General features: G+C 41.0%; 1 protein-coding gene across 4 annotated transcripts in view; it reads right to left on the bottom strand.

Annotated features, from left to right (window-relative positions):
• Positions 1-26,140, bottom strand: part of susd1 (sushi domain containing 1) — a 32,254-nt gene extending 6,114 nt beyond the window's left edge. Inside the window, exons 1-11 of one of the 4 annotated variants that reach the window (XM_088335259.1) lie at positions 25,783-26,140; positions 23,418-23,558; positions 20,186-20,341; positions 19,151-19,303; positions 18,904-19,083; positions 15,512-15,682; positions 15,268-15,447; positions 12,167-12,346; positions 10,295-10,474; positions 7,890-7,984; positions 5,077-5,263 (exon numbers count right to left, since the gene is read on the bottom strand). In XM_088335259.1, coding sequence (XP_088191385.1) covers positions 5,077-5,263; positions 7,890-7,984; positions 10,295-10,474; positions 12,167-12,346; positions 15,268-15,447; positions 15,512-15,682; positions 18,904-19,083; positions 19,151-19,303; positions 20,186-20,341; positions 23,418-23,558; positions 25,783-25,837 — 1,678 coding nt within the window. In that variant the 5' untranslated portion in view covers positions 25,838-26,140. The remainder of the gene's footprint in view (positions 1-5,076; positions 5,264-7,889; positions 7,985-10,294; positions 10,475-12,166; positions 12,347-15,267; positions 15,448-15,511; positions 15,683-18,903; positions 19,084-19,150; positions 19,304-20,185; positions 20,342-23,417; positions 23,559-25,782) is intronic. The other 3 variants (XM_088335260.1, XM_088335261.1, XM_088335262.1) reach the window with 3 other exon arrangements.
• Between the last annotated feature and the right edge of the window lie 825 nt (positions 26,141-26,965).

Genomic DNA, 26,965 nt, shown 5'->3' with positions numbered 1-26,965 from the left:
CAGTTCAAAGTCAAATCGTGCAGACAAAAACGGAAGAATTTGTTAGAGAGAATTAAATAGATATAGATAGACAGACAGACAGAGAGATGTCTATATAGATAGATGTCTAGATGTCTAAATAGATAGATAGATAGATAGATAGATAGATAGATAGATAGATAGATAGATAGATAGATAGATAGATAGATAGATAGATAGATAGATAGATAGATAGATAGATAGATAGATAGATAGATAGATAGATAGATACCATAGATACCATAGATAGATAGATACCATAGACGTCTAGATAGATAGATGTATAGATAGATAGATACCATAGATACCATAGATGGATAGATAGATAGATAGATAGATGTATAGATAGATAGATAGATGTCTAAATAGATAGATAGATAGATAGATAGATAGATGGATAGATAGATAGATAGATAGATACCATAGATACCATAGATACCATAGATAGATAGATACCATAGACGTCTAGATAGATAGATGTATAGATAAATAGATACCATAGATACCATAGATGGATAGATAGATAGATAGATGTATAGATAGATAGATAGATGTCTAGATGTCTAAATAGATAGATAGATAGATAGATAGATAGATAGATAGATAGATAGATAGATAGATAGATAGATAGATAGATACCATAGATACCATAGATACCATAGATACCATAGATAGATAGATACCATAGACGTCTAGATAGATAGATGTATAGATAGATAGATACCATAGATACCATAGATGGATAGATAGATAGATAGATGTATAGATAGATAGATAGATGTCTAAATAGATAGATAGATAGATAGATAGATAGATAGATAGATAGATACCATAGATACCATAGATACCATAGATAGATAGATACCATAGACGTCTAGATAGATAGATGTATAGATAGATAGATACCATAGATACCGTAGATGGATAGATAGATAGATAGATGTATAGATAGATAGATAGATGTCTAGATGTCTAAATAGATAGATAGATAGATAGATAGATAGATAGATAGATAGATAGATAGATAGATAGATAGATAGATAGATAGATAGATACCATAGATACCATAGATACCATAGATACCATAGATACCATAGATAGATAGATACCATAGACGTCTAGATAGATAGATGTATAGATAGATAGATACCATAGATACCATAGATGGATAGATAGATAGATAGATGTATAGATAGATAGATAGATGTCTAGATGTCTAAATAGATAGATAGATAGATAGATAGATAGATAGATAGATAGATAGATAGATAGATAGATAGATAGATAGATAGATAGATAGATAGATAGATAGATAGATAGATAGATACCATAGATACCATAGATACCATAGATAGATAGATACCATAGACGTCTAGATAGATAGATGTATAGATAGATAGATACCATAGATACCATAGATGGATAAATAGATAGATAGATAGATAGATAGATAGATAGATAGATAGATAGATAGATAGATAGATAGATAGATAGATAGATAGATAGATAGATAGATAGATGTCTAGATGTCTAAATAGATAGATAGATAGATAGATAGATAGATAGATAGATAGATAGATAGATAGATAGATAGATAGATAGATAGATAGATAGATAGATAGATAGATAGATAGATAGATAGATAGATAGATAGATAGATAGATACCATAGATACCATAGATACCATAGATACCATAGATACCATAGATACCATAGATAGATAGATACCATAGACGTCTAGATAGATAGATAGATGTATAGATAGATAGATGTATAGATAGATAGATAGATAGATAGATAGATAGATGTATAGATAGATAGATGTATAGATAGATAGATAGATAGATAGATAGATAGATAGATAGATAGATAGATAGATAGATAGATAGATAGATAGATACCATAGACGTCTAGATAGATAGATGTATAGATAGATAGATGTATAGATAGATAGATAGATAGATGTCTAGATAGATAGATAGATAGATAGATAGATAGATAGATAGATAGATAGATAGATAGATAGATAGATAGATAGATAGATAGATAGATGTATAGATAGATAGATAGATAGATAGATACCAGAGATACCAGAGATACCATAGATAGATAGATACCATAGACGTCTAGATAGATAGATGTATAGATAGATAGATACCATAGATACCATAGATGGATAAATAGATAGATAGATAGATAGATAGATAGATAGATAGATAGATAGATAGATAGATAGATAGATAGATAGATAGATAGATAGATAGATAGATGTCTAGATGTCTAAATAGATAGATAGATAGATAGATAGATAGATAGATAGATAGATAGATAGATAGATAGATAGATAGATAGATAGATAGATAGATAGATAGATAGATAGATAGATAGATAGATAGATAGATAGATAGATAGATAGATACCATAGATACCATAGATACCATAGATACCATAGATACCATAGATACCATAGATAGATAGATACCATAGACGTCTAGATAGATAGATAGATGTATAGATAGATAGATGTATAGATAGATAGATAGATAGATAGATAGATAGATGTATAGATAGATAGATGTATAGATAGATAGATAGATAGATAGATAGATAGATAGATAGATAGATAGATAGATACCATAGACGTCTAGATAGATAGATGTATAGATAGATAGATGTATAGATAGATAGATAGATAGATGTCTAGATAGATAGATAGATAGATAGATAGATAGATAGATAGATAGATAGATAGATAGATAGATAGATACCAGAGATACCAGAGATACCATAGATAGATAGATACCATAGACGTCTAGATAGATAGATGTCTAGATAGATAGATAGTTAGATCGATAGATCGATACTTTCTTCATCCCCGTAGGGAAATTCACACTTTCAGCAGTATCCTTGTGTTATAAAATACTATGAAAAATAATATAAAATAATGTAGCATGTTAATAAAGAGCACTTAAATAGTGTTATGCAAAATACACACTGTAATAAGAAGAGGATAATATGCAAATGGTCAATCTTAAAAATCATTTCAACTCTCGATCTGGTATCCAATGAAGGGGCTAATATTTGGTTTTATGTCAGAATTTGCTCAACATTGCAGAATTCTCCATCCATCCATCCATCCATCCATCCATCCATTATCTGCACGGCTTATCCTCAGTAGGGTCGCGGGGGTGCTGGAGCCCATCCCAGCTGTCTTCGGGCAGTGGGCAGGGGACACCCTCAACTGCTTGCCAGCCAATCGCAGGGCACACAATTATGACGGGCAAATTAACCTGAATTGCATGTTCCTGGAATGTAGGAGGAAACCGGAGTGCCCAGAGGAAACCCACACAAGCCCGGGGAGATCATGCAAACTCCACACAGGAGGTTCGATCTCATGACCTCAGAACTGTGCCGCACGCGCGCCAACCATTGCGCTGCCGTGCTGCCATGTTGAACAATTTAAAAAAAAAAAAAAAAAAAAAAACTTGATTATAGAATTTAAAAAAAAAGAAAAAGTCAAATCACATTCAATGTTGAAATGTTTCACTGGAAGAATAAAAAACACGTTTATAAGACACACCCTTTTTTTACCCAGGGTGCAATTGCCCCCTCCCTTATGATATTCGTTCAATGAATGTTTATATTCGTTTTAAGAACGCCAAAAGTTTTCAATCTGTAATAAGAATGAAAGGAATAGTCTTCCTTAGAGCCAGAACCAGCAGGCTCAAGGACAGCATCTTGCTGCTATTTTTTCTTGCTGTTCTTAGTTATGTGTATCGTGCCTTATTATTGCACGTTCCTACGGGGAAGAAGGGGAAGTCATTATATCTATGCTGTATATTGTGCAAATAGCGTATTTTGTCACGGTTGCCAGGGCGCCCAATTGGCCCCGCCCATGGACACCGGCTGAAACGCGTTGACAGATTGCTCCCTGTGACTACTTAAACACTGTCCTGTGAGTCGCCTTTTGTCGGAGCGTCTGCCAAACTCTGTTTTGACACGTAAAAACCTGAGAATCTCCGTTTTTCCTGTATTTTTGCTCCTGTTTTGCCCTTGCCCCGATCTGTTTGATGTCGACCGCTTCCTCATTCCGATCAGTCTACTTCCGCGACCAACGATCCCCGGATCGAGGGTGCGCTCGTTCCTCTTCTCCCCAATAAACTACGAGTAACGTTACGCGAGTGGGTTCTGCTTCCTGTTTCCTGTCCTGGTCCTGACAGTAGCATGACATAAACATATGCTTCTTCCCACCCCTTTTTTGACATATCATGTTCACATCGTTTTGGTTTTCTGACTTGCTTTTTTGTTACGGTCTAGATAAAGTTTCATTCATATCCTCGTTTGCAGTATTTTGTGACATTTTTACCAAAGGACTTTGCTTGCACCTTGTTTGGAAACCATGGTTTAGGGCGGTCAATTAAACCTCAGTACTCCTAAGTTACTGCAGGAGGGAGACAAATTTTAAGTGGTGTATTGATATTATTATAGGACACAAGCTCTGACATTGAGAATATTTTATAGATTTGATCAAATCATCAAACGTCAGACAATGAAATAAAATGTGCGGAAGAATTCGTTTTTGTCTGGAGAGTGGGTTTGGTGGTTTTGTTTTTGTCACGGTTGCCAGGGTGCCCAATTGGTCCCCGCCCATGGACACCGGCTGAAACGCGTTGACGGATTGCTCCTTGAGACTACTTTAACACAGTCCTGTGAGTCGCCTTTTGTCGGAGCGTCTGCCAAACTCCCTGAGAATCTCTGTTTTTCCAGTGTTTTTGCTCTTGTTTCGCCAAGCCCTGTAAATCTTTTCCCTGCGTTTTTTGCTCCTGCTTCGCTTTCGCCACGATCTGTTTAATGTTGACCACTTCCGCGTCCCGAGCAATCTACTCCCCGCGACCAACGATCTCCGGATCGAGTGTGCGCTCCTTTCTTTTAATAAACTCTGAGTAACGTTACGCGAGTGGGTTCTGCTTCCTGTTTTCTGTTCGGGTCCTGACATATTTGACAATAGCGGAGGTGTGGTGGGGGCCCTCAGGACGCCTATTTACGGGGACACCCTACCTGTCAAAGTGGTGTTAACTGCGATGTTGAGTGTGAATCTAGAAGACAAGGCGGTCACAGAGATGCTGTAGTTGGTGGCTGGAAGCAGGTGGAGGCAAACCTCCATCTTGTCCGCCTTCCATCTCAGAATCCGTTTCCGTTTGTCCAAAAAGCTCTTCTCGTAATCTCTGGATCCCGTGTAGATCACCTTACAAAATGAATAAAAATTAGGACCCAAATAATTGCTCTACTCCATGGTGGGCCCTAAGGACAGTTCAGGAGCTTGCGGACCTGTGGTCAGTGGAATTTTCCAGAAGAACCATTTTTTAATCGGTCGCCTTGAGTCGATTGAACCCTATTTTTAATAATTGACCTGGTAATGACATAGTAACAACATAGTAATCATGTGATAAGTGTCAGGACCAGAACGGAGACAGGACCCACTCGCGTAACGTTTCTCACAGTTTTATTTAGTACAGGAAATACAACAAAATAAAGAATTTTTTTTAGCTAACTAACTAGCTGGCTACCTTTTTAGCTTTATGGCTAGCTTCCTAACTTTTTAGCTTTTTAGCCAGCTATCTAGTTAGCTTTTTTTCATTTTTTGCATGCTCTCTCGCTAACATTGTAATCATTTTGCTAAGTATCAAGCTAAATGTTGGCCTCCTTTTTGCTATCTACAGTATCTGTCATGGTGGCCCATTGCCCTGACTTGGCCCCGCCCGTTTGCCGCTAGCTGCAGCTCGTTGCCTGATTGGCTTCCCCACTATTTAAGCTCAGTGCTCTCACTCACCCCTTGTCAGTTCGTCAACAATCCTCTGCACCCGCAAGACGTGTGTTTTGACTCTGTCCGCTATCCCACTTGTGAATCCTGTCTGGTATCGATCTCGTCTGTCTTGTCCTGTCAGATATTTGACTACAGTCTCCAGTGTCTGGTATCGATCCTGTTTGTCTCGTCCTGTCTGATATCTTGCTACAGTCTCCGGTATCCAGTATCGATTCCGCCTGTCTCATCCTGTCTGATATCCTGCGCCAGTTTCCAGTATCTGGGATCGATCCCGTCTGTCTCGTCCTGTCTGATATCTGACTCCAGTCTCTAGTATCCGGTACCGATCCCGTCTGTCTCATCCCGTCTGATATCTGACTCCAGTCTCCAGTATCTGGTATCGATCCCGTCTGTCCGCTATCTGCTTGGGTATCTGGTATCGATCCTGGCTGTCCGGCACTGTCAGGTATCGACCCCGTTTGTCCGGCATCTGCTCGTGTATCTGGTATCGATCCCGTCTATCTCGTCCTGTTTGATATCCGACTTCAATCTCGTGTCTGGTATCGATCTCGTCTGTCTCGTCCTGTCTGATATCTGACTACAGTCTCCAGTGTCTGGTATCGATCTCGTCTGTCTCGTCCTGTCTGATATCTGACTACAGTCTCCAGTGTCTGGTATCGATCCCGTCCGTCTCGTCCTGTCTGATATCTTGTTACAGTCTCCGGAATCCGGTATCGATTCCGCCTGTCTCATCCTGTCCGATATCCTGCGTCAGTTCCCAGAAATCTGGGTCCGATCCCGTCTGTCTCATCCCGTCTGATATCTGACTGCAGTCTCCAGTATCTGGTATCGATCCTTTCGTCCCCGTTCTGTCCAGTATCGATCCCGTCTGTCCGGTATCAAATCGTGTATCTGGTATCTATCCTGGCTGTCCGGTCTTGTCAGGTATCGACCCCGTTTGTCCGGCATCTGCTCGTGTATCTGGTATCGATCCTGTCTGTCCCGTCCTGTCCGATATCGACCCCGTCGGTCCGGGATCTGGTATCGATCTCGTCGGCCTCTGGCTTCCTGTTTTTCCACGTTGGACTTCTTTACATTTTCCCTTTGCCGAATCACTGGCGTTTGTTCTCATGCGCATGACTGCTACATTCCCGTAAAATAAAGCCTGTGTGAAAACGGTATGCGTCTGGGTCCTCCTCCTGTTCTGGTTCTGACAGTATCTATCTTTTGTCTAGCTTTCTATCCGGCTATTTAGTTGGCTTCAAGCTTCCTTTTACCTGTTTACCCATCTAGTTAACTGTCAAAATATTTTTGAGCTATTCAGCAATTTGTCTAGCTAGCTTTTTCAATTTTCTAAATGCTATCTAGCTAACATTGTATCCTTTTTGCTCTGTATCAAGCTAAATGTTGGCTTCCTTTATAGCTAGCTAAATAGTTTCTGTGTTTTTTAGCTTTCTATATTATTATTTAGTTGGGTTTTTACCTATAAAGCCAGCTCTGTAGCTCCCTTTTAGTGTTTTGCCTTTCTAGCTAACTATGGAGCTACCTTTGTAGCTAGTTAGCAAGCTATCTAGTTAGCTTTTTACATTTTTTTGCACGCTATCTCGCTAACATTGTATCCTTTTTGCTAGGTATCAAGCTAAATTTTGGCTTCCTTTATAGCTAGCTAAATACTTTCTCTGTTTTTTAGCTTTCTATCTCTTTTATTTAGTTGGGTTTTTACCTATAAAGCCAGCTCCGTAGCTCCCTTTTAGTGTTTTGCCTTTCTGGCTAACTATGGAGCTACCTTTTTAGCTAGTAAGCAAGCTATCTAGTTAGCTTTGAACATTTTTTGCATGTTATCTCCCGAACATTGTATCCTTTTTGCTAGATATCAAGCTAAATTTTGGCTTCCTTTATAGCTAGCTAAATACTTTCTCTGTTTTTTAGCTTTCTATCTTGTTATTTAGTTGGGTTTTTACCTATAAAGCCAGCTCTATAGCTCCCTTTTAGTGTTTTGCCTTTCTAGCTAACTATGGAGCTACCTTTTTAGCTAGTTAGCAAGCCGGCTAGCTACGCTTTAGCTTACCTGGTACATTTCAGTTTTTTCTCCATACTTTTCGGCTCTCCATTGTAAACATTTCTCATTTAAAAGAAGGAGTTGATGGATGGCTGGCTTCATTTCTGAGGGCGACAAGAGAAAAAAAGACATTTTGAAAACAGTCAAAGTAAAAAGTAGTCATCCGAATGATTACTTGAGTAAAAGTAAAAGAGTACTTGGTGAAAAAAACGACTCAAATAAGTAACTGTTGCAACTTATTTATTTCCAAAAATGAAACAACCATCCATTCAAATCATTAAAGTGTCATGATTACCGATGTGAATCGCCCGTTCTCGCTCGTTTAGCGCCATCTGCTGATTGGCTCCCTGTCCCTATTTAAACCCACATCTCTCTTTCACCTGTTGTCAGTCCGTCTGCGAACCTCAGTTAACACTAGGCGAGCCTTTTTTGACCCTGACTCCCACCTGTTTTTGCTCCCGTCTGTCCCCCTGGCTTCAACCTGTTTTTGATCCTGACCACATCTACTCTCCCGTCCTGGCTTTCGACCTCTTTTTGTCCCCGACCACGTCTGCTCTCCTGTCCCGGGTTACGACTCGCTCGCTTTCCCTATTTAAACCCAGTCCTATCTGTCGGCTGTTGTCAGTCCGTCTGCGAACCTCAGTTAACACTAGGCAAGCCTTTTTTGACCCTGACTCCCACCTGTTTTTGCTCCCGTCTGTCCCCCTGGCTTCAACCTGTTTTTGATCCTGACCACATCTGCTCTCCTGTCCAAGCTTTCGACCTTTTTTTGTCCCTGATCACGTCCGCTCTCCTGTCCAGGCTTTCGACCTTTTTTTGTCCCTGATCACGTCTGCTATCCTGTCCCGGCTTATGACTCATTTTCTGCCCCTGCCAAATAAAATAAGCTGACAATCAAGAAATGACGACAAAGCAAGACATCATGCCGATAGGAGGCTGTGGGGTATTTTTCAGCGAAAAACAGAAAGCGTAAAGAGGATTTCTTCTTCCGAGGGGGGCCTGGACAGAAAATATTCGAGAAGCACCGTCTTTGTTGGAAAATTTCTGACCTGTGCATTTGTAACGGATCTTCTGTAGCAAGCGAGGGCGATGTCAGGGACGGAAAAACGGGTCGGTAGTTGGGACTGGGAGAGCAAAGCGTGGTCGGGATCAAAAATGGGTCGTAAGCCGGGACCTGAGAGCAGACGTGGTCGGGAACAAAATAGGTCGTTGCAGGGGGACAAACGAGCAAAAAAACAGGACAGGCGGGAGTCAGGGTTGAAAAAGGCTTGCCTTGTACAAACAGAGGTTTGCAGATGGACTGTCAACGGGTAATTGACAGGACTGGGTTTAAATAGGGACAGGGAGCCAATCAGAACCCACAGCAGCCTGGCGTAAAATGATAAGAAGCCAGAGGCGGACGAGATCGATTCCAATTGCCTGAGTTGATACTGAACAGATGGGGTCGATACCAGACAGGACGGGACCGACAAGATAGGTAACGAATCAGGATATCGAAAATAAACAGGACAGATAGGAACAAAAACTGGAGAGGATAATGAACAGGACGAAAACAGACGGAAACAAAACTGGAACCCGAAATTAAAAAGGACAAAAATGAACAGGAACAATACCAGACTGGATATACCAACAGGAAAACAGGAGTCAGAACCCACGTCTTGCGGGGCAGAGGTTCGTTGACGGACTGACAAAGTAAGAGAGAGCGCACTGAGCGTACGTAAATATGCAGAAAAACGTGTAAACATGCACGATGACGTATGTAGACATGCACAAGTACATATGTCAACACGCCCAAAAACTGTCAGGAACCAGAACAGGATCAGGACCCATACGCGTGACGTTCTCACACGAGCCTTTCATTTTACAGAAAATAGGGAGTCATGCACGTTAGGCAGCAGTCTGGTGTGATATGATAGGAAGCCAGAGGCTGACGAAGTCGATACCGATTGCCCGAGTTGATATCGGACAGATGGGGTCGATGCCGGACAGGGCGGGACAGACAGGGTAGATAATGAATCAGGATATTGAAAATAAACAGGAGTAACTAGACGGGAACGAAAACTGGAGAAAATTCAACAGGACAAAAATTAACAGGAACAATACCAGACTACAGGAAAACAGGACCCAGTCAAAACCCACGTCTAGCGGGGAAGAAATTTGTTTGACGTGCTGACAAAGGAAGCAGGAGAGCGCCGAGCTTTATATAGACAGAAATCCAATCTCTCAACGAGCCGCAGATGGCGCCACACGGGCGGGGCAAATTGGACGTCATGGCAACCATGACACTATCCTGCGGTGCGCCCTGTGTCGTGTTAAAAATCAGAAATCGAGACTCTTAACCCTATCGTCGCGAAAATACAGTAAATCAATGAAATAAAACTTGGTTCCCGTGGTTCAATCTTCAATGGCGATACCTTTGCAAGTCAACGATACATTTTTCCAAACTCCGGACGTTAGACAGCTGGAAATATTCTCTCCACTCTCCCGGTAGTAGCCATCTTGGCACTCATAGAACACAAGACTTCCAGGACGAGAAGAGCGGTCCCACAACAGGTTAGTATGGGGCAAGGCTTGCGGGGGGCCACATGTTATTTCTGCACACAGACATATTAAGGATAGATTCACGGTTAAATGAAAGATTAATAAGACAAAAAACAATACGCTTGAAAAGGCCACCACTTGAAAATGGCAAATGTTGTGTTCTGTACAATTTCTTGATTTGTAAAAAAAGAAATATTTACTGTTTATACCAAGGGTCTCCGACAGGGTGCCCCCTGTGGACAGTTGAGGTGCCTGCGGACCTGTTTTGAAAGTAGCTCACCAATGCTGGGTCATTGGGTTTTTATGGAGCTACCCGGAGCTACCCGGCTTCAGCGCTGTTAGGGCAGACAGAGACACCAAAGCCTGCGGGAAGCCGAGAGGAGGCGGACTGGCTATCTGCGTGAACACGAGGCGGTGTAACCCAAAGATTTCCATCTGCTGCAGGGACGTCCAACTTTTGAACTAGCGTGTTACATCATTCATTCAGTTGCTAAACTACAACACAGCACCCCGTGGCCATCCTGTTAATCTGTTAATAATCAACACAAGGATACTGCTGGAAGTCTGGATTTCCATACGGGGATGAAAAAAGTATCTATCTATCTAGACATCTATCTATCTAGACATAGATCTATCTATCTATCTATCTAGACATCCATCTATCTATCTAGACATCCATCTATCTATCTATCTATCTATCTATCTAACATAGATCTATCCATCTAAGTAACATAGATCAATCTATCTATCTATCTAGACATAGATCCATCTATCTCTCTATCTAGAAATAGATTCATCTATCTATCTATCAATCTATCTAGACATAGAGCTATCTATCTATCTATCTATCTATCTAGACATCTATCTAGACATAGAGCTATCTATCTATCTATCCATCTATCTAGACATCTATCTAGACATTTATATATCTATCTAGACATCTATTTGCCAAGACATCTATCTATCTATCTATCTATCTATCTATCTATCTATCTATCTATCTATCTATCTATCTATCTATCTATCTATCTATCTATCTATCTAACATAGATCTATCCATCTAACTAACATAGATCGATCTATCTATCTATCTAGACATAGATCCATCTATCTCTCTATCTAGACATAGATTCATCTATCTATCTATCAATCTATCTAGACATAGAGCTATCTATCTATCTATCTATCTATCTATCTATCTAACATAGATCTATCTATCTATCTATCTATCTAACATAGATCTATCTATCAATCAATCTATCTATCTATCTATCTATCTATCTATCTATCTATCTATCTATCTATCTATCTATCTATCCATCCATAATCCTGTTTTTCACCATTAACCTAGTAATAACATAGAAACGACACGATAAGTTGCTATTTTAGAAATTCAAATACATCATTCAGTTCATGGGCTTTGTGGACAAAAGTGTGACGGTTGCCACGGCGCCCAATTGGCCCCACCCACGTGGCACCAGCTGCAGCTTATTGACAGATTGGCTCCCTGTCAGTATTTAAACTCTGTCCTGTCAGTCCCCTTTTGTCGGTCCGTCTGCGAATCTCTGTTTTACACGGCAAGCCGTTACGATCTTTTGCGATCTGTTTTGATCTCGACCACGTATGCTCTCCCGTCCCGAATGACGACTTGTTTATAGAGACACAAATTCATATTTTGCGGGTGCGCCTTATCAAGCGGTGAAAATGGAAGAAATAGGCTGATTTCTAATCCGTAAAGGATGCACCTTCACACCAAAGATCGGATTCCTCCCACAGTCCATCCTGTCCACACACTGAGAAGTTCCTCGAGCTCCTCGGGATATATCCTTCGTCGCATTTATAAAAAACCGTGCTTCCGGCATGCGACGCGCCATCCCACAGTCTTTTGGCGTGAGATTTCAAAACAGGCTCTTGACATTTCATTTCTACAAAAAAAAGATGACAAATGGTCAGAATTGTTCCAGTCTTATGCAAAAGTTTGGGATCATTTTCCAGATTTTCCTTTATCAATCATTGGTTGTTGGGATCAGCAACTTCAGTTAAAGAGATCAAAAAGCAGACAAACTGTCATGGTCGCCGTGGCGACCGGTCTGCCCCGCCCCCTGGTCACCAGCTGAAGCAGATCAGCTAATTGCATGGCTGCTACTTAAGGTTGGGTTGTGGGTATTGCGGGCGTTGGATCATTACATCTTTTCTGTTCTGTTATGCTTTGTCCTGTTTAGTTTAAGTCGGAGGAAACCTGTACCTGACCATTCTGAGTGTAAGAATGTTTTTGTTCTGTTTTGTCCCTTTTATTTTGGTAAATAAAAGCTTTGCTCGTACGCAGTTGAGTTCTCCCTTCCTGCCTCCTGCCTCCGTTCTGTTTGCCGGTCCCACCTCGTGACACAAACACAGTGACGTTTGAGTAGTGAAATCAAGTTCATAGGATTTCCAGAAAACGTACATTATTGCTTAAACAAAAATTGGTTGGTGCATAAATTTGGGCACCCCAACAGAAAAATGGGTTAGGGTTAGGGCTAGGGTTAGGGTTAGGGGTTGGGTTAGGGTTAGGGTAACCCAATATTTAGTAAATCCTCCTTTTGCAGAAATAACAGCCACTAAACGCTTCCTATGAGGGTCTGGATTCCAGTTGAAGGTATTTTGGACCATTCTTCTTTACAAAACATCTCCACTTCAATCAGGTTTCGAGCATGGACAGCCCGCTTTAAATCACACCAGAGATTTTCAATATATTCAGGTCTGGGGACTAAGATGGCCATTCCAGAACATTGGACTTGTTCCTTTGCATGAATGCCTGAGTAACATTTTAGCAGCGTTTGGGTCTTGTTGAAGTATCCAGCCCAGGCGCAACTTCAGCTTTGTCACTGATTCTAGAACATTGTTTGCGAGAATCTGCTGATACTGACTGGAATCTATGGGACCTTTAACAAGATTGCGAGTACCTGCACTGGCCCCACAGCCCCACAGCAAGATGGCACCACCACCAAATTTTACTGTGGGTAGCAAGTGTTTGTCTCGGAATGCTGTGTTCTTCTTCGACCATGCATACCACCCCTTTTATGTCCAGGTAACTCCAATTTAGTTTCAGTCCACAGCACCTCATCCCAAAACGAAACTGGCTAGTCCAAATGTGATTTAGCATACCTCAAGCGACTCTGTTTAATAGTTGAACGATGCGCAGTGACACCATCTGCAGCAAGATCATGTTGTAGGTCTTTGGAGCTGGTCTGTGGGTTGATTTTGACTGTTCTCACCATTATTCGCCTCTGCTTATCTGAGATTTTTCTTGGCCTGCCACTCCGGGCCTTAACTAGAACTGTGCCTGTGAGCCTCCATTTCCTCACTATGTTCCTCACCATGGAAACTGACAGCTGAAATCTTTGAGCTTGCTTTTTGTATCCTTCCCTAAACCATGATGTTGAACAGTTTTTGTTTTCAGGTCATATGACAGTTGTTCTGAGGCTTCCATGTTGCCACTCTTCAGAGAAGATGCAAAGAGAAGAACAACTTGCAACTGGCAGCCTTAAATACTCTTTCTCATGATTGGCTTCAACTGTGTATGTAAGTCATGGGTCAATGAGCTTACAAAACAAATGTTGTGTTCCAATCAATGTTCCCTGTCATTTTGCAGGGGTCTGAGCGTTCACACAAAGTGGGTGAGCAACGCTTGAAACCACAGTGAGCAACGGCAACCCCAAGTGTGGCAAGATAATTAATCATCAAACATGTCCAAAACTTGACATCAACTTACAGTTTCCGGCAACGCTAAATTATTTTTCTCTTTTGAATGAATTGACTCATGTACTACAAATGTCGTTTGTTTTTACAATTCTTTCGAAAGATTTCCTTTTCTTTTATTCCTGGTATCGTTTGTGGCATAATACTAACATTTTTGGCGGCTTATTGAGTCGGTTGCACGATACACAACTGTATTTAATTACATTTTTTAGTGGAAGTACAATGTTGGCAACAAGAATTACTTGGTATCATTGGAAATGATTTGAATGCAACACAAACTTTTTCTTCTTTTTCCCTGTTTTTTATCAATTTTTTTAAATTCCTTTAAAAGAAACCTCATTGTGTTTGTTTTTTCCTAGCTGTTTGTTTTTTCTTTTTGTTTTCCTTTGTATCTTTCTTTTCTTTTTTTGGGGCTTTTTTTCTGAATTTGTAATTCTTTTTTCTCTTCCTTTTAGTTCCTTTTTTCTCAGCTTTTCACTACTTTTTCATTTTGGTCCTTTTTTCTTTTTTGTTCCATTCCCCCCTTCTTTTAAGTCATTTTGTTCGCAATTTTACATAATATTTAGTCGTGTAGGGATGAAAGAAGCAAAAAACAACCTGAAGAGCCGTTTGGGACCCGAAAGAGCCGGTTCTTTTTAGTGAGCCGAGCCGAAGAAGCCGGTTCTCGAAAAACTCTACTGACTTGACTCAACTTCGTTCTACTTCGACCTTGACTTCAAAATATTGGATTAGAACACAGCGTCAGGGGAACCCGTGTATTTTGACCTTCATGCACTGCAACTTTGACTTAGTTCGCTTCTCAATTGGCAATTTGGAGCCCTGATTTTTGTGAGCTGGCTCGATTTTCTTGTGCGTTGGGAATGTGCAGCTTAGAGGGAACATTGGTTCCAATAATTAGTGCTAAAGGTATTCAAATCAATAAAACAACCTGCCAATTTTTTTAATTATTACACACTTTATGCAAATCCTATGAACTTTTTTCACTTCTCAGTATTCACTGTATTGAACTGAAATTGCTGATCCTAACAACCGATGATTGATAAAGGAAAATCTTGAAAACGATCAGGGGGGACGCGAACTTTTGCATACGACCGTATCTTCTTATCACCTTGGCAACGCAAAGACAGCTCTTCCCATTTCCCCTTCTGCGTACAAGCACTCGTACGGATTCCTCCGAGGCCGGAATATCCAGATCGACACTCGTAAGTCACCCGGGACCCCGCTGTGGATTTGCCATCCCATAATCGAAGCGTATGAGGGATGTCAGGCGGAGAACCGCAGTCGACTTCTACGCGGGAGAAGAATCAGGTGACCGAAGGATTTTCGGCCAATCGGTGAAGCTCTTCGGTTACCTTTGCAGGAAATGTTGGGCTGTGTCCAAGTAGCGTTCCGCGTGCATAATGATATGGAACTGGAGTGAAATCCTCCTTTACAGTAGTAGTTTGCAGTACTGCCGGGGGTGGAAGTGCCATTCCAAATGTGGCCAGCGTGTGGCACTGCGGGAGGTGTTCCGCATGTAATTTCTTGGAAGAAGAGTGAACAAAATGATGTCGTTTAAACACATGACATACTACAAATAGATTTAGGAATAAATGTTTATGTCCTTGTGCTATGACATCATAGGCGCCGCTGCGAGCGGCAGCCTTTCCAGCAGCTCCGTGTTATTTTGCCCTTTTTTTGATTTCTTGTTTTAAGTGTCTGTTTCTATCTTCGCTGTTTTTTGTCTCGTTTGGATGACTTTCTATCCTATGGTTATGGGTTTTAACGCATTTATTCAAGAAATCAACTCCTTGCCTTGAAGAATTCTAGTCCCGGCGTGATGGAGGGGGCCCTATCGTGGCTGCAGAGCCGGAGCCAGCTAAACGGCTAGTGGCGTTATAAGCCTTCAGTACCGTCCGTAATCATGGTACCAAATAAGACCGGCGAACTGGCTGTGCTGGTGAAAAACATCAAAGTGTACAACGTGGAGCTACCCGGCTTCAGTGCTGTTAGGGCAGACAGAGACACAAAAAATTGCAGGAAGCGGAGAGGAGGCGGACTCGCACAGCACCCTGAGGCCATCCTGTTAATCTGTTAATAATTAACACAAGGATATTGCTGGAAGTGTGAATTTCCGTAAGGAGATCAATAAAGTATCCATCTATCTGTCTATCTATCTGTCGATGGTATCTATCTATCTATCTATCTATCTATCTGTGGTATCTATCTGTGGTATCTATCTGTGGTATATATCTATCTATGGTATCTATGGTATCTATCTATCTATCTATCTATGGTATCTATCTATCTAGACATCTATCTATGGCATCTATCTATCCATCTATCTATCTAGACATCTATCTATCTGGACATCTATATCTATCTATCTATCTATCTATCCATCTATGGTATCTATCTATGGTATCTATCTATGGTATCTATCTATGGTATCTATCTATCTAGACATCTATCTATGGCATCTATCTATCCATCTATCTATCTAGACATCTATCTATCTGGACATCTATATCTATCTATCTATCTATCTATCTATCCATCTATGGTATCTATCTATGGTATCTATCTATCTATCTATCTATCTATCTATCTATCTATGGTATCTATCTATCTGTGGTATCTATCTGTGGTATCTATCTATGGTATATATCTATCTATGGTATCTATGGTATCTATCTAGACATCTATCTATCTATCTATCTATCTATCTATCTATCTATCTATCTATCTATCTATCTATCTATCTATCTATCTATCTATCTATCTATCTATCTATCTATCTATCTATCTAGACATCTATCTATCTATCTATCTATCTATCTAGACATCTATCTAGACATCTATCTATCTATCTATCTATCTATCTATCTATCTATCTATCTATCTATCTATCTATCTATCTATCCATCCATCCATCCATCCATCTATCTATCTATCTATCTATCTATCTATCTATCTATCTATCTATCTATCTATCTATCTATCTATCTATCTATCTATCTATCTATCTATCTATCTATCTATCTATCTATCTATCTATCTATCTATCTATCTATCTATCTATGGTATCTATCTATCTATGGTATATATCTATCTATCTATGGTATATATCTATGGTATATATCTATCTATCTATGGTATCTATCTATGGTATATATCTATCTATGGTATCTATGGTATCTATCTAGACATCTATCTATGGCATCTATCTATCTATCTATCTATCTATCTATCTATCTATCTATCTATCTATCTATCTATCTATCTATCTATGGTATCTATCTATCTATGGTATATATCTATCTATCTATGGTATATATCTATGGTATATATCTATCTATCTATGGTATCTATCTATGGTATATATCTATCTATGGTATCTATGGTATCTATCTAGACATCTATCTATGGCATCTATCTATCTATCTATCTATCTATCTATCTATCTATCTATCTATCTATCTATCTATCTATCTATCTATCTATCTATCTATCTATCTATCTATCTATCTATCTATCTATCTAGACATCTATCTAGACATCTATCTAGACATCTATCTAGACATCTATCTATCTATCTATCTATCTATCTATCTATCTATCTATCTATCTATCTATCTATCTATCCATCCATCCATCCATCCATCTATCTATCTATCTATCTATCTATCTATCTATCTATCTATCTATCTATCTATCTATCTATCTATCTATCTATCTATCTATCTATCTATCTATCTATCTATCTATGGTATCTATCTATCTATGGTATATATCTATCTATCTATGGTATATATCTATGGTATATATCTATCTATCTATGGTATCTATCTATGGTATATATCTATCTATGGTATCTATGGTATCTATCTAGACATCTATCTATGGCATCTATCTATCTATCTATCTATCTATCTATCTATCTATCTATCTATCTATCTATCTATCTATCTATCTATCTATCTATCTATCTATCTATCTATCTATCTATCTATCTATCTATCTATCTATCTATCTATCTATCTATCTATCTATCTATCTATCTATCTATCTATCTATCTAGACATCTATCTATCTAGACATCTATCTATCTAGACATCTATCTATGGTATCTATCTATATATCTATCTATCTATGGTATCTATCTATCTATGGTATATATCTATCTATCTATGGTATATATCTATGGTATATATCTATCTATCTATGGTATATATCTATGGTATATATCTATCTATCTATGGTATCTATCTATGGTATATATCTATCTATGGTATCTATGGTATCTATCTAGACATCTATCTATGGCATCTATCTATCTATCTATCTATCTATCTATCTATCTATCTATCTATCTATCTATCTATCTATCTATCTATCTATCTATCTATCTATCTATCTATCTATCTATCTATCTATCTATCTATCTATCTATCTATACATCTATCTATACATCTATCTATACATCTATCTATCTAGACATCTATCTATGTCATCTATGTCATCTATGTCATCTATGGTATCTATCTATGGTATCTATCTATCTAGATTCTGCCTCTAGGCTTAGCCCCACCCACAGCATGCATCACAATGTTTACAAACAAATGAAAGGGTCTATTCCACCGCGTGTGTGAGAGCAAGGGTAAATCGGTGCGAGTCAAGAGAGATTTCATCGAGCCGACCGTCTCGATCCCTCGAGAGGAAATAGGATATCAAAAGCCTGACGTCACTTCCTGTCGTCTCCTACCTTCGCAGATCAAGCTGAGTCCTCGCCAAACACCATCAGGGCCGCACCGCGAAACGTGGTTTCCGCCCTTTCGCAGGAAGCCGCCTCCGCAGCGGAAAACGGCCACGCTGCCGAACGTCGTCCCCGTTATCGACAGCGCCGTCGCGCCCTCCGCCGACGTCGGCCGGCCGCAATCCACAACTGAACAGAAAGATCCCCAAAACCCGTTCAAGACGGCGCTCGTCGCAACACGGCAACACAAACCGACCTTGACACGACGCCCGGTCTTTGAGAGGGCGGAAGGGTTCCGTCCCGTTCCGGACCCGGTACCCCGGCCGACACCTGCATTCAAAATGGCCATCCAGGTTCCCGCATTGACCTCCTTCTCCGCAGATCCCGTCCACGCCGCACTCGTCTATGTCTGGGTAGCCGATCGGGAACGGATTTTATAATGTGCTCGATTTGGTTTGCTGTAGTCAATGTTCCCTCTAAGCTGCGTGTGTGCAGAAAATCTAGCCAGCTCACAAAAATCAGGGCTCGAAATTGCTAATTAAGAAACCAATTAAGTCAAAGTTACAGTGCATGAAGGTCAAAATACACGGGTTCCCCTGACGCTGTGTTCTCAATGCGGTATTTTGAAGTCAAGGTCGAAGTAGAACCAAGTTGAGTAAAGTCAGCAGAGTTTTTCGAGAACCGGCTTCTTCGGCTCGGCTCACTAAAAAGGAATCGGCTCTTTCGGGTCCTAAACGGCTCTTCAAGTTGTTTTTGCTTCTTTAATTCCTACACGGCCAAATATTATGTAAAATGATGCACAAAATGACTTAAAGGAATGGAGGAATAGAACAAAAAAGAAAAAAATAGCAAAATGAAAAAGTAGTGAAAAGTTGAGAAAAAAGAAACGAAACAAAAGGAAGAGAAAAAAGAAGGAAAAATTCAGAAAAAAGCCAGAAAAAAAGATAAGAAAGAAACAAAGGAAAAAAAGTAAATAGAAAACATAAAAATGAAATGAAATGAAATGAAATGAAACAATCTGCATTTCTATAGCGCTTTTCAAGTCAATGACTTCCCAAAGCGCTTTACAATGTGCTCCACATTTCCCAATAGCGGCCTTGCAGCCATGTAAGGCGCTAACCTGCTTATTGGGGGTATTAGGGGTTCAGTGTCTTACCCAAGGACACTTTGACATGTAACACGGACGAGCCGGGATTCGAACTGGGATCCCCCTGATCCCAAGACGAGCGCTCTACCTCCTGAGCTACTGCCCCTGCGAAATTAGAGGGAACATTGGCGGCAGTGGACTCACCCTGGCAATGGGTTCCGTCGTTCGGAATGAAGACCGGCATGTGATTGGACGCCACGTATCCGGCGACGCAAGTGCAGTAGAAGCCGCCGTGGGTATTGTGGCATCTGGTGTGCTGCCCGCAGATCTTAAGGGCTCCTATCTGACATTCGTCTTTATCTACATGAAGACAAATCACAATGTCGCAGTCCTGTAGTCGGGTTGGACTTTCTCTCTTACTCCTGAGTCTTTTGGTCCCTTGCTTCCTGGCTTCAAATTTCAAACCCAGACTAAAATTCGCTCTAGACTGTCTCAGTCGGATGCGGGGATTATAATTCACGCGTTTGTTAACTCCCGTCTCGATGGCTGTAATGCCCTACTCCCCGGTCTCCCGAAGTCTAAAATCAAAAGCCTTCAGCTGGTACAAAATGCTGCAGCGAGAAACTTAGATCACATGACCCCGATTTGAGCTAACCTGCATTGGCTCCCTGTTAGCTTAATATGTGATTTGAAGGTTCTCTTGGTATTGTACAAAATCAGGCATGGATTTGCTCCCTCAGATTGAATTTCCTCCTATGTTCCTGTCCAGAGCTTTTGCTCTGAAAACACTGGTCTACTCGGGATCCCAAGAGCCAAGAAGAAATCCGACAGTGTTTTCCATTGGGGGCCTTGGTGCTGTGGAATGCTCTTCCCCCTGAGATCCGATCTGCAACTTTATCAATCTTAGCTTAAAACAAACTTCTATAGCATATGAATAACCTATATTTTATGTTAACAGTATCAGGTGATGGTGTCATAATAGTCTGTGGTCTGTGCGGCCCTTTGAGACTCTTTGTGATTAAGGGCCAAACACATAAACATGACTTGACTTGTGTCACTTATCCTGATGGTTTTCTAATCACACCTCTCCCACTTCATTAGCACCGAGTTTTTTGGGCTCTGTGCTAGTTCATTGCCCACGGACCCTTTGCAGACACGTGACCTAACCACGTGACGACACTATGACCAATGCTAGTAAACCGTAGTCAACAGTGGGTGAGGCCAGTAAACAGTAAACAACAAAAAGCTATTTAGAGAAACTGAGGCTAGCATTTGCAATGCTAGCTAGCAATCTCTAGAGTCTATCTCCTGACATATTCACATCTGTACCACTATATTGTGAAGGATTTTATATTTTAAACGATTAAATACAAGTGACATTTATTGAGTACAATGAAGATTTTCACTGAGTGAGCTTCAAGTCATGCCGTTCCGAATGCAAATATTTTGTTTAGTTCTGTTGATATCAGGACTCTGACAGAGGAGGCCAGACGCGCAAGGACAGACATCGAGCCGAGGTGGTGGAGCCGTGGAGCCCACGTGGGGGTGGGGGGGTTCCTGACGCGCCGGCTTGCGTAAAAAGGCGTGGGCTGGGAGAACTTCTGACGATCGAGAAAGGGAAGAGATCGAGGGAGAATCGAGAGAGAGGCTCGACAAAGACTCGAGCACCACTAATTCGATGGAGTTCACTTAGTTAAATACTTTAAGAGAATAAATCTGCCCTAAGTGGAAATGCCTGTCTCTTCTAAGTATTTTCCCTAATTTAAGAAATGAGCATGCATTGTTAGGAGAATGAAGTTTGTGTTTGGTTAATGGAGTCATTCGAACAATTTGGTCAACACTACATTTTTAAGATTCATTCCTAACAATTGTAAATGGAGTATAGCCATACACCCGTGCTGATCTTCGTGGCTGGTTAGGTTGCTCATTATTGCCAGGGTAAGGTAACGTTAGCTGTGTATGCTAATGTGTTTTATCTAGGGTGCCATCAAATCTAATATGGACTGTAACCGAAAGCTGCTAATTTTTATTTTAGCTACAGTAGCTACATGGAGTGTATTTGGCATAACTTGTTGGGGAATTCACGATACTCTGCAGAATCTTACCCCAATTCACGTGAATGTGCACTGTTTTTTGTTTTGTTTTTAATCCAGCCAATCAATATTTCTTAAAAAACGAAAGTTGGCAATCGGCACGACAATAAATCACCGTCGTAAAACGTGGTGGTTCTATTTTACGGTCGTGGTTATTGGCACTTGTTTCTTCTCAACTGCGGTGCGCTCAAGTGCCTCTTTCCATCCGTCATGGCTCTCATTCTGCCACGGAGGGCAATCTCAATATGGTACGGTCCTAAGCCTTCTTGTCTCAGTCTCGCCTGCCTTTCTGAATCTCCAAGACTGCCAGCTAAATTCTTGGAACCATTGTCAGTGGTTCACCGACCCCTCGCACGCCTCTTGGACCACCCAAAATAATAACAATGTGAATGATATACCGTAATTTCCGCACTATAAGGCGCACCTAAAAGCCTTTATTTTTTTCAAAAGCTGACCATGCGCCTTATAATACAGTGCGCCTTATATATGGATCAATATTAAGTGGCAAAGTCTCGCTACTAAGGCAAGCAGTCGCCGACTAGATTTTCCCCCGAACGCCAAATAGTCCGCGGTGTATGCTGGGATTTATTTACCGGAGTTTCATTGGCTAACCAATGTGTCAATCATCATTTGAATCGATCACTATTGGCTAAACTTATTCGGAGGTCAAGGGGGCGGATCCTTTTTTATCATTTACAGGCTCGGGTAGGCTAAAGGGGCAAAACAAAGCCTGCAATTGGCCGAAAAAAATGAATGCGTATAGCACGTGGCTGACTGATATTTGTAAATATTTTATTCTCCTGGATTGACTACACTCATGGATATAAGAGGACCACGGCTGCACATTTTTATGAACACAACGACTTCGGTGAGCTACTCCGGCTATATATTATCCCTGTATCTTGTTTCAGGCTGAACTCGATGTTTCTGTGATAAGCGGTGCAGATAAATTCAACTCAATTCCAAGTGTTTATTGTCATATGCGCAGTAAAGTTGCGAGCGAAAAAGAAAATAGAAACTAAGGAATGGTTGGCATTTCTTGAATCCCAAGACTTTAAACTTCCGAATGATGGAACGATGCATTTGAGTGACATCGTACAGACACTGTTTCCGGACATGTCTGAGTCACGTATTTGCTTTTTTGCGAGCTTTGGGAATGTTAAGGGGGTAATAAGTTGGACTGAACCATCTGACTGTTTTGTCCACGTTCCCATTGTAGCGCCTTATAATTAGGTGCGTCTTATGTATTTTAAAAGTAGGACCAAAAACGATTTTTTCGGGGTGCGCCCTATAACTCGGTGCGCCTTATAGTGCGGAAATTACGGTAAATATGGATTTCCTACCTTGACAGAAAGTTCTTCCGTTTCCTACAAAACCGTACTTGCAGTTACAAACTTTCCCAGCATTGTCAGGTTTGTCATCGCATGTTGCGTTGATGTGGCAGCTGGCGCACACATCCAGAAGGTTTGCAGTAGATGGCGCCACTAAAAGAAGAAGATTCCTTCTTTTAGAAAGTCAATGGACTCAATCACCAAATATATCATTTTACAGGGTTCCCCCAAGGTCTTGAAAACTTCACGATTGCCATGGTGCCCAATTGGTCCCCGCCGTGTGGCGCCAGGTTCTGTCACGGTTGCCACGGCGCCCAATTGACCCCGCCCATGGACACCGGCTGAGACGCGTTGACAGATTGCTCCCTGTGACCAGGGTTGGGTAGGGTTACTTTAACTGGATTACTTTCAGTTACTTTTGGATGACTCCAATACTCCAAATATGCTGATAAAAGACAAAAGAAACTCAATAGGAATAAAATGACAAAATTTTGTGCAACCTTGGGAAGTAATGGATTACATGGAACGGCAAAAATGATGTCGGCAAGCTGTTTGGATTGATTTTCATTTTGTTTCTGTCGCATGTGATGTTCGTTTTGCCGGAGATCAAAGAGATCAAAGCCAGGAGAGAAAACTTACCACGTGTTGTGAGTCATCATTTTATCCCTATTTGGTTTCTTTTGTCTTTTATTAGCATATTTGGTATTGGAGTAATCCAAAGGTAATTGAAAGTAATCCAGTTAAAGTAACCCTACCCAACCCTGCCTGTAACTACTTAAACGCTGTCCTGTGAGTCTCCTTTTGTCGGAGCGTCTGCCAAACTCTGTTTTGACACGTCAAGCCCTGTGAATCCCCGTTTTTGCCTATGTTTTGCTACTGTTTTGTTCTCACCCTGATTTGTTTGATTTTGACCACTTCCTCGTTCCGATCGATCTACTTCCGCGACCGACGATCCCCGGATCGAGCGTGCGCTCGTTCTTCTTCTCCCCTGTGAGTAACTGTGTGAAACTGTGAGTAACGTTACGCAAGTGGGTTCTGCTGCCTGTTTCCTGTTCTGGTTCGTGACAGAAAAAGTCTTAAAGCGTTAAAAAGGTCATACATTTCAAGTCTTAAATCTAACTCTTAAATATCTCCATTTTTCCTTGTCTTTTACAGGGCATAGAGCTAATCGATGTACTTGAAGTAAAGTATGGAATGTTCTGTGGATCTCTGACCAATAAATACCACGTGCGGGTTGTAGCTTGAACCTGTTTTGGTTGACTCTTTTAAAGTAAAACGGGGTTCTGGCTGCAACTGTGATGATTACTGATGCGGGGCACCTGAGTCGCGGACGCCGATTGGCTGTTTCCTCTTTTTTAAACCCCCTTCTTTCTGTCACCGCCTGTCAGTCCGTCTGCGAACCTCAGATACGCTAGGCAAACTTTTGTGACTCCTGACTCTATCCTGCCCTGTTTCCTGCCTGATACCTGTTGCTAACCTTTTTCTGGCCCCGTTTCTGTTTTTGCTCCTCCGTCCCGGCCATCGACCTGTTTTTGCCCCGTTTCCTACCTGATACCTGTTGTCGACCTCTTTTCTGGACCCGATTCTGTTTTTGCCCCGTTTCCTGCCTGATACCTGTTGTACCTGATTTCGACTCCCTCTCAGTCTTGCTCACGCCCGCCTCGACCTCACCCTTAGTCCGTCCTGTGTTCCAGTCTAGTCCGCCCCTGGCAAACCAAACCTCAGCCTGTTTTTTTTTTCTTTCTTGCTCTTTTTTTCTCTTCCCTTTTCACACTCTCTCTTTCCCTCGTTATCTTCTCTCTGTTTTATTTTTTTCTTTGTTTTCTTTCTCTGTCTTGCTCTCTTTGTTTTTCTTTCTTTCTCTCTCTAACTTTCTCTTTCTTTCTCTTTCCTTCTCACCCTCTCTCTATCCCACTTTTTCTCTTTTTTTCTATTTCTCTCTCTTTTGCTCTTTCCTTCTTTTTTCTCACTTTGTCTCACTCTTTCTCACTGTTTTTCTAATGCTCACTCTTGTCCTCTTTTTCCTACTCTTTTTCTCCTTTTTGTGTTGTTTTGATCTTTCTCTTTCTCACTTTCTTTCTTTTTCAGTCTCTTTTTCCTTTTTTTCTCTCTCTGTTTCTCTCTCCTTTTTTTCACTTTCTGTCTATCTCGTTCTCTCTCTCTATTCCTCTCATTTTTTCTCCATGTTTCTGTCTCTCACCTTCTCTGTCTCTTACGCCGTGTTCTCTCTCTCTTCCTTTCCCTCTTCTTTCCCCGTCTCATTTTCTCTTTTCCTTTTTTTCTTTCTTTTTCTTCAACCTACTAGTCCAGCTCAATTGAATCTCGAATACGAATGTAAAAATCCCGGCGGAAACCCGTTTCGCGTTCCTCGGCTCACCTGCGGCTACCCAGAGAAGAAAACCGGAAAAAGCCACGGAGCGTCTCTCGTCCATCTTCTGCTCGGTGTCCTCTTGTCTTCATTTCGGGAGAGTGGTCCTTCCGGTTCCTTCTTTCATTTTGGATCCTCTGGGGAAGGACACCCCGAGGAGGCTGCGGAACTGAGATAAGATTTTCAGGGTGGCTGGTTTTTGCGGTTTAGCAGATGGTGACACGTCCGGTGAAGGTTTTGATGCGAGGGTTTCACCACCGTCCGCGCAACCCTTGAGACATCCTTGACACCGTCGGTTCCAAAAGACGGCTTTCGAAACAAGCGCGGAAACCTGTCGGAGAACGAAAGAACTCTCGAGTGGTCTTCGCCTGTCAAGTGTAAGGGAGAGAACCTTTAGGGGGGGTCCCGTCGGTTGCAGTGGGAGGGGGAGATAAGCCTTATCTCCCCGTTCGCTCGACTTTTCCCAACTGTTGTCTGTCACTCAAACTATTGGGCTTTGGCCCCTTACCAATGCCTGCTCCCCACTGATTAAGCCCCCCCCCCCCCCCCCCCCCCGTCTACAAAAAACTTCACAAATACGTGAAAACAAAATGACTAAATGGTAAATTGAGGATAATACCTACTTAGCTACCTACCGACCTACTTACTTAACTACTTACCTACTTACTTAACTACCTACCTACCCCCCTACTTACTTACCTATTTGACTACCTATCAACCTACCTACTTACCTACTTACTTACTTACCTATTTACCTACCTACCTACTTAACTACCTACCTACTTAAGTAGGTAACTACTTACTTACTTACTTACATACTTAACTACCTACTTACTTACTTACTTACCTACTTACTTACTTACTTACCTATTTAACTACTTACCTACCTACCCACTTACTTACTTACTTACTTACCTACTTAACTACTTACCTACCTACCTACTTACATACTTCCCTACTTACTTACTTACTTACTTGCTTAACTACCTACCAACCTCCCTACTTACTTACCTACTTGACTACCTATCAACCTACCTACTCACCTACTTACCTACTCTTCTATGCGACAGCGTGTTGGGGAGGCAGCGTCAAGAAGAAGGATGCCTCTCGTTTCCCTTCGGGGATGAATAAAGTATCTATCTATCTATCTATCTATCTATCTATCTATCTATCTATCTATCTATCTATCTAT

This window comes from Urocampus carinirostris, chromosome 5, assembly GCF_059441175.1.
Source record: "Urocampus carinirostris isolate Australia breed hairy pipefish chromosome 5, RoL_Ucar_1.0, whole genome shotgun sequence".
Taxonomy (NCBI): Eukaryota; Metazoa; Chordata; class Actinopteri; order Syngnathiformes; family Syngnathidae; genus Urocampus; species Urocampus carinirostris.
The sequence above is the reverse complement of the archived record's forward strand: the minus strand, read 5'-3'. Positions and strand labels throughout refer to the sequence as shown.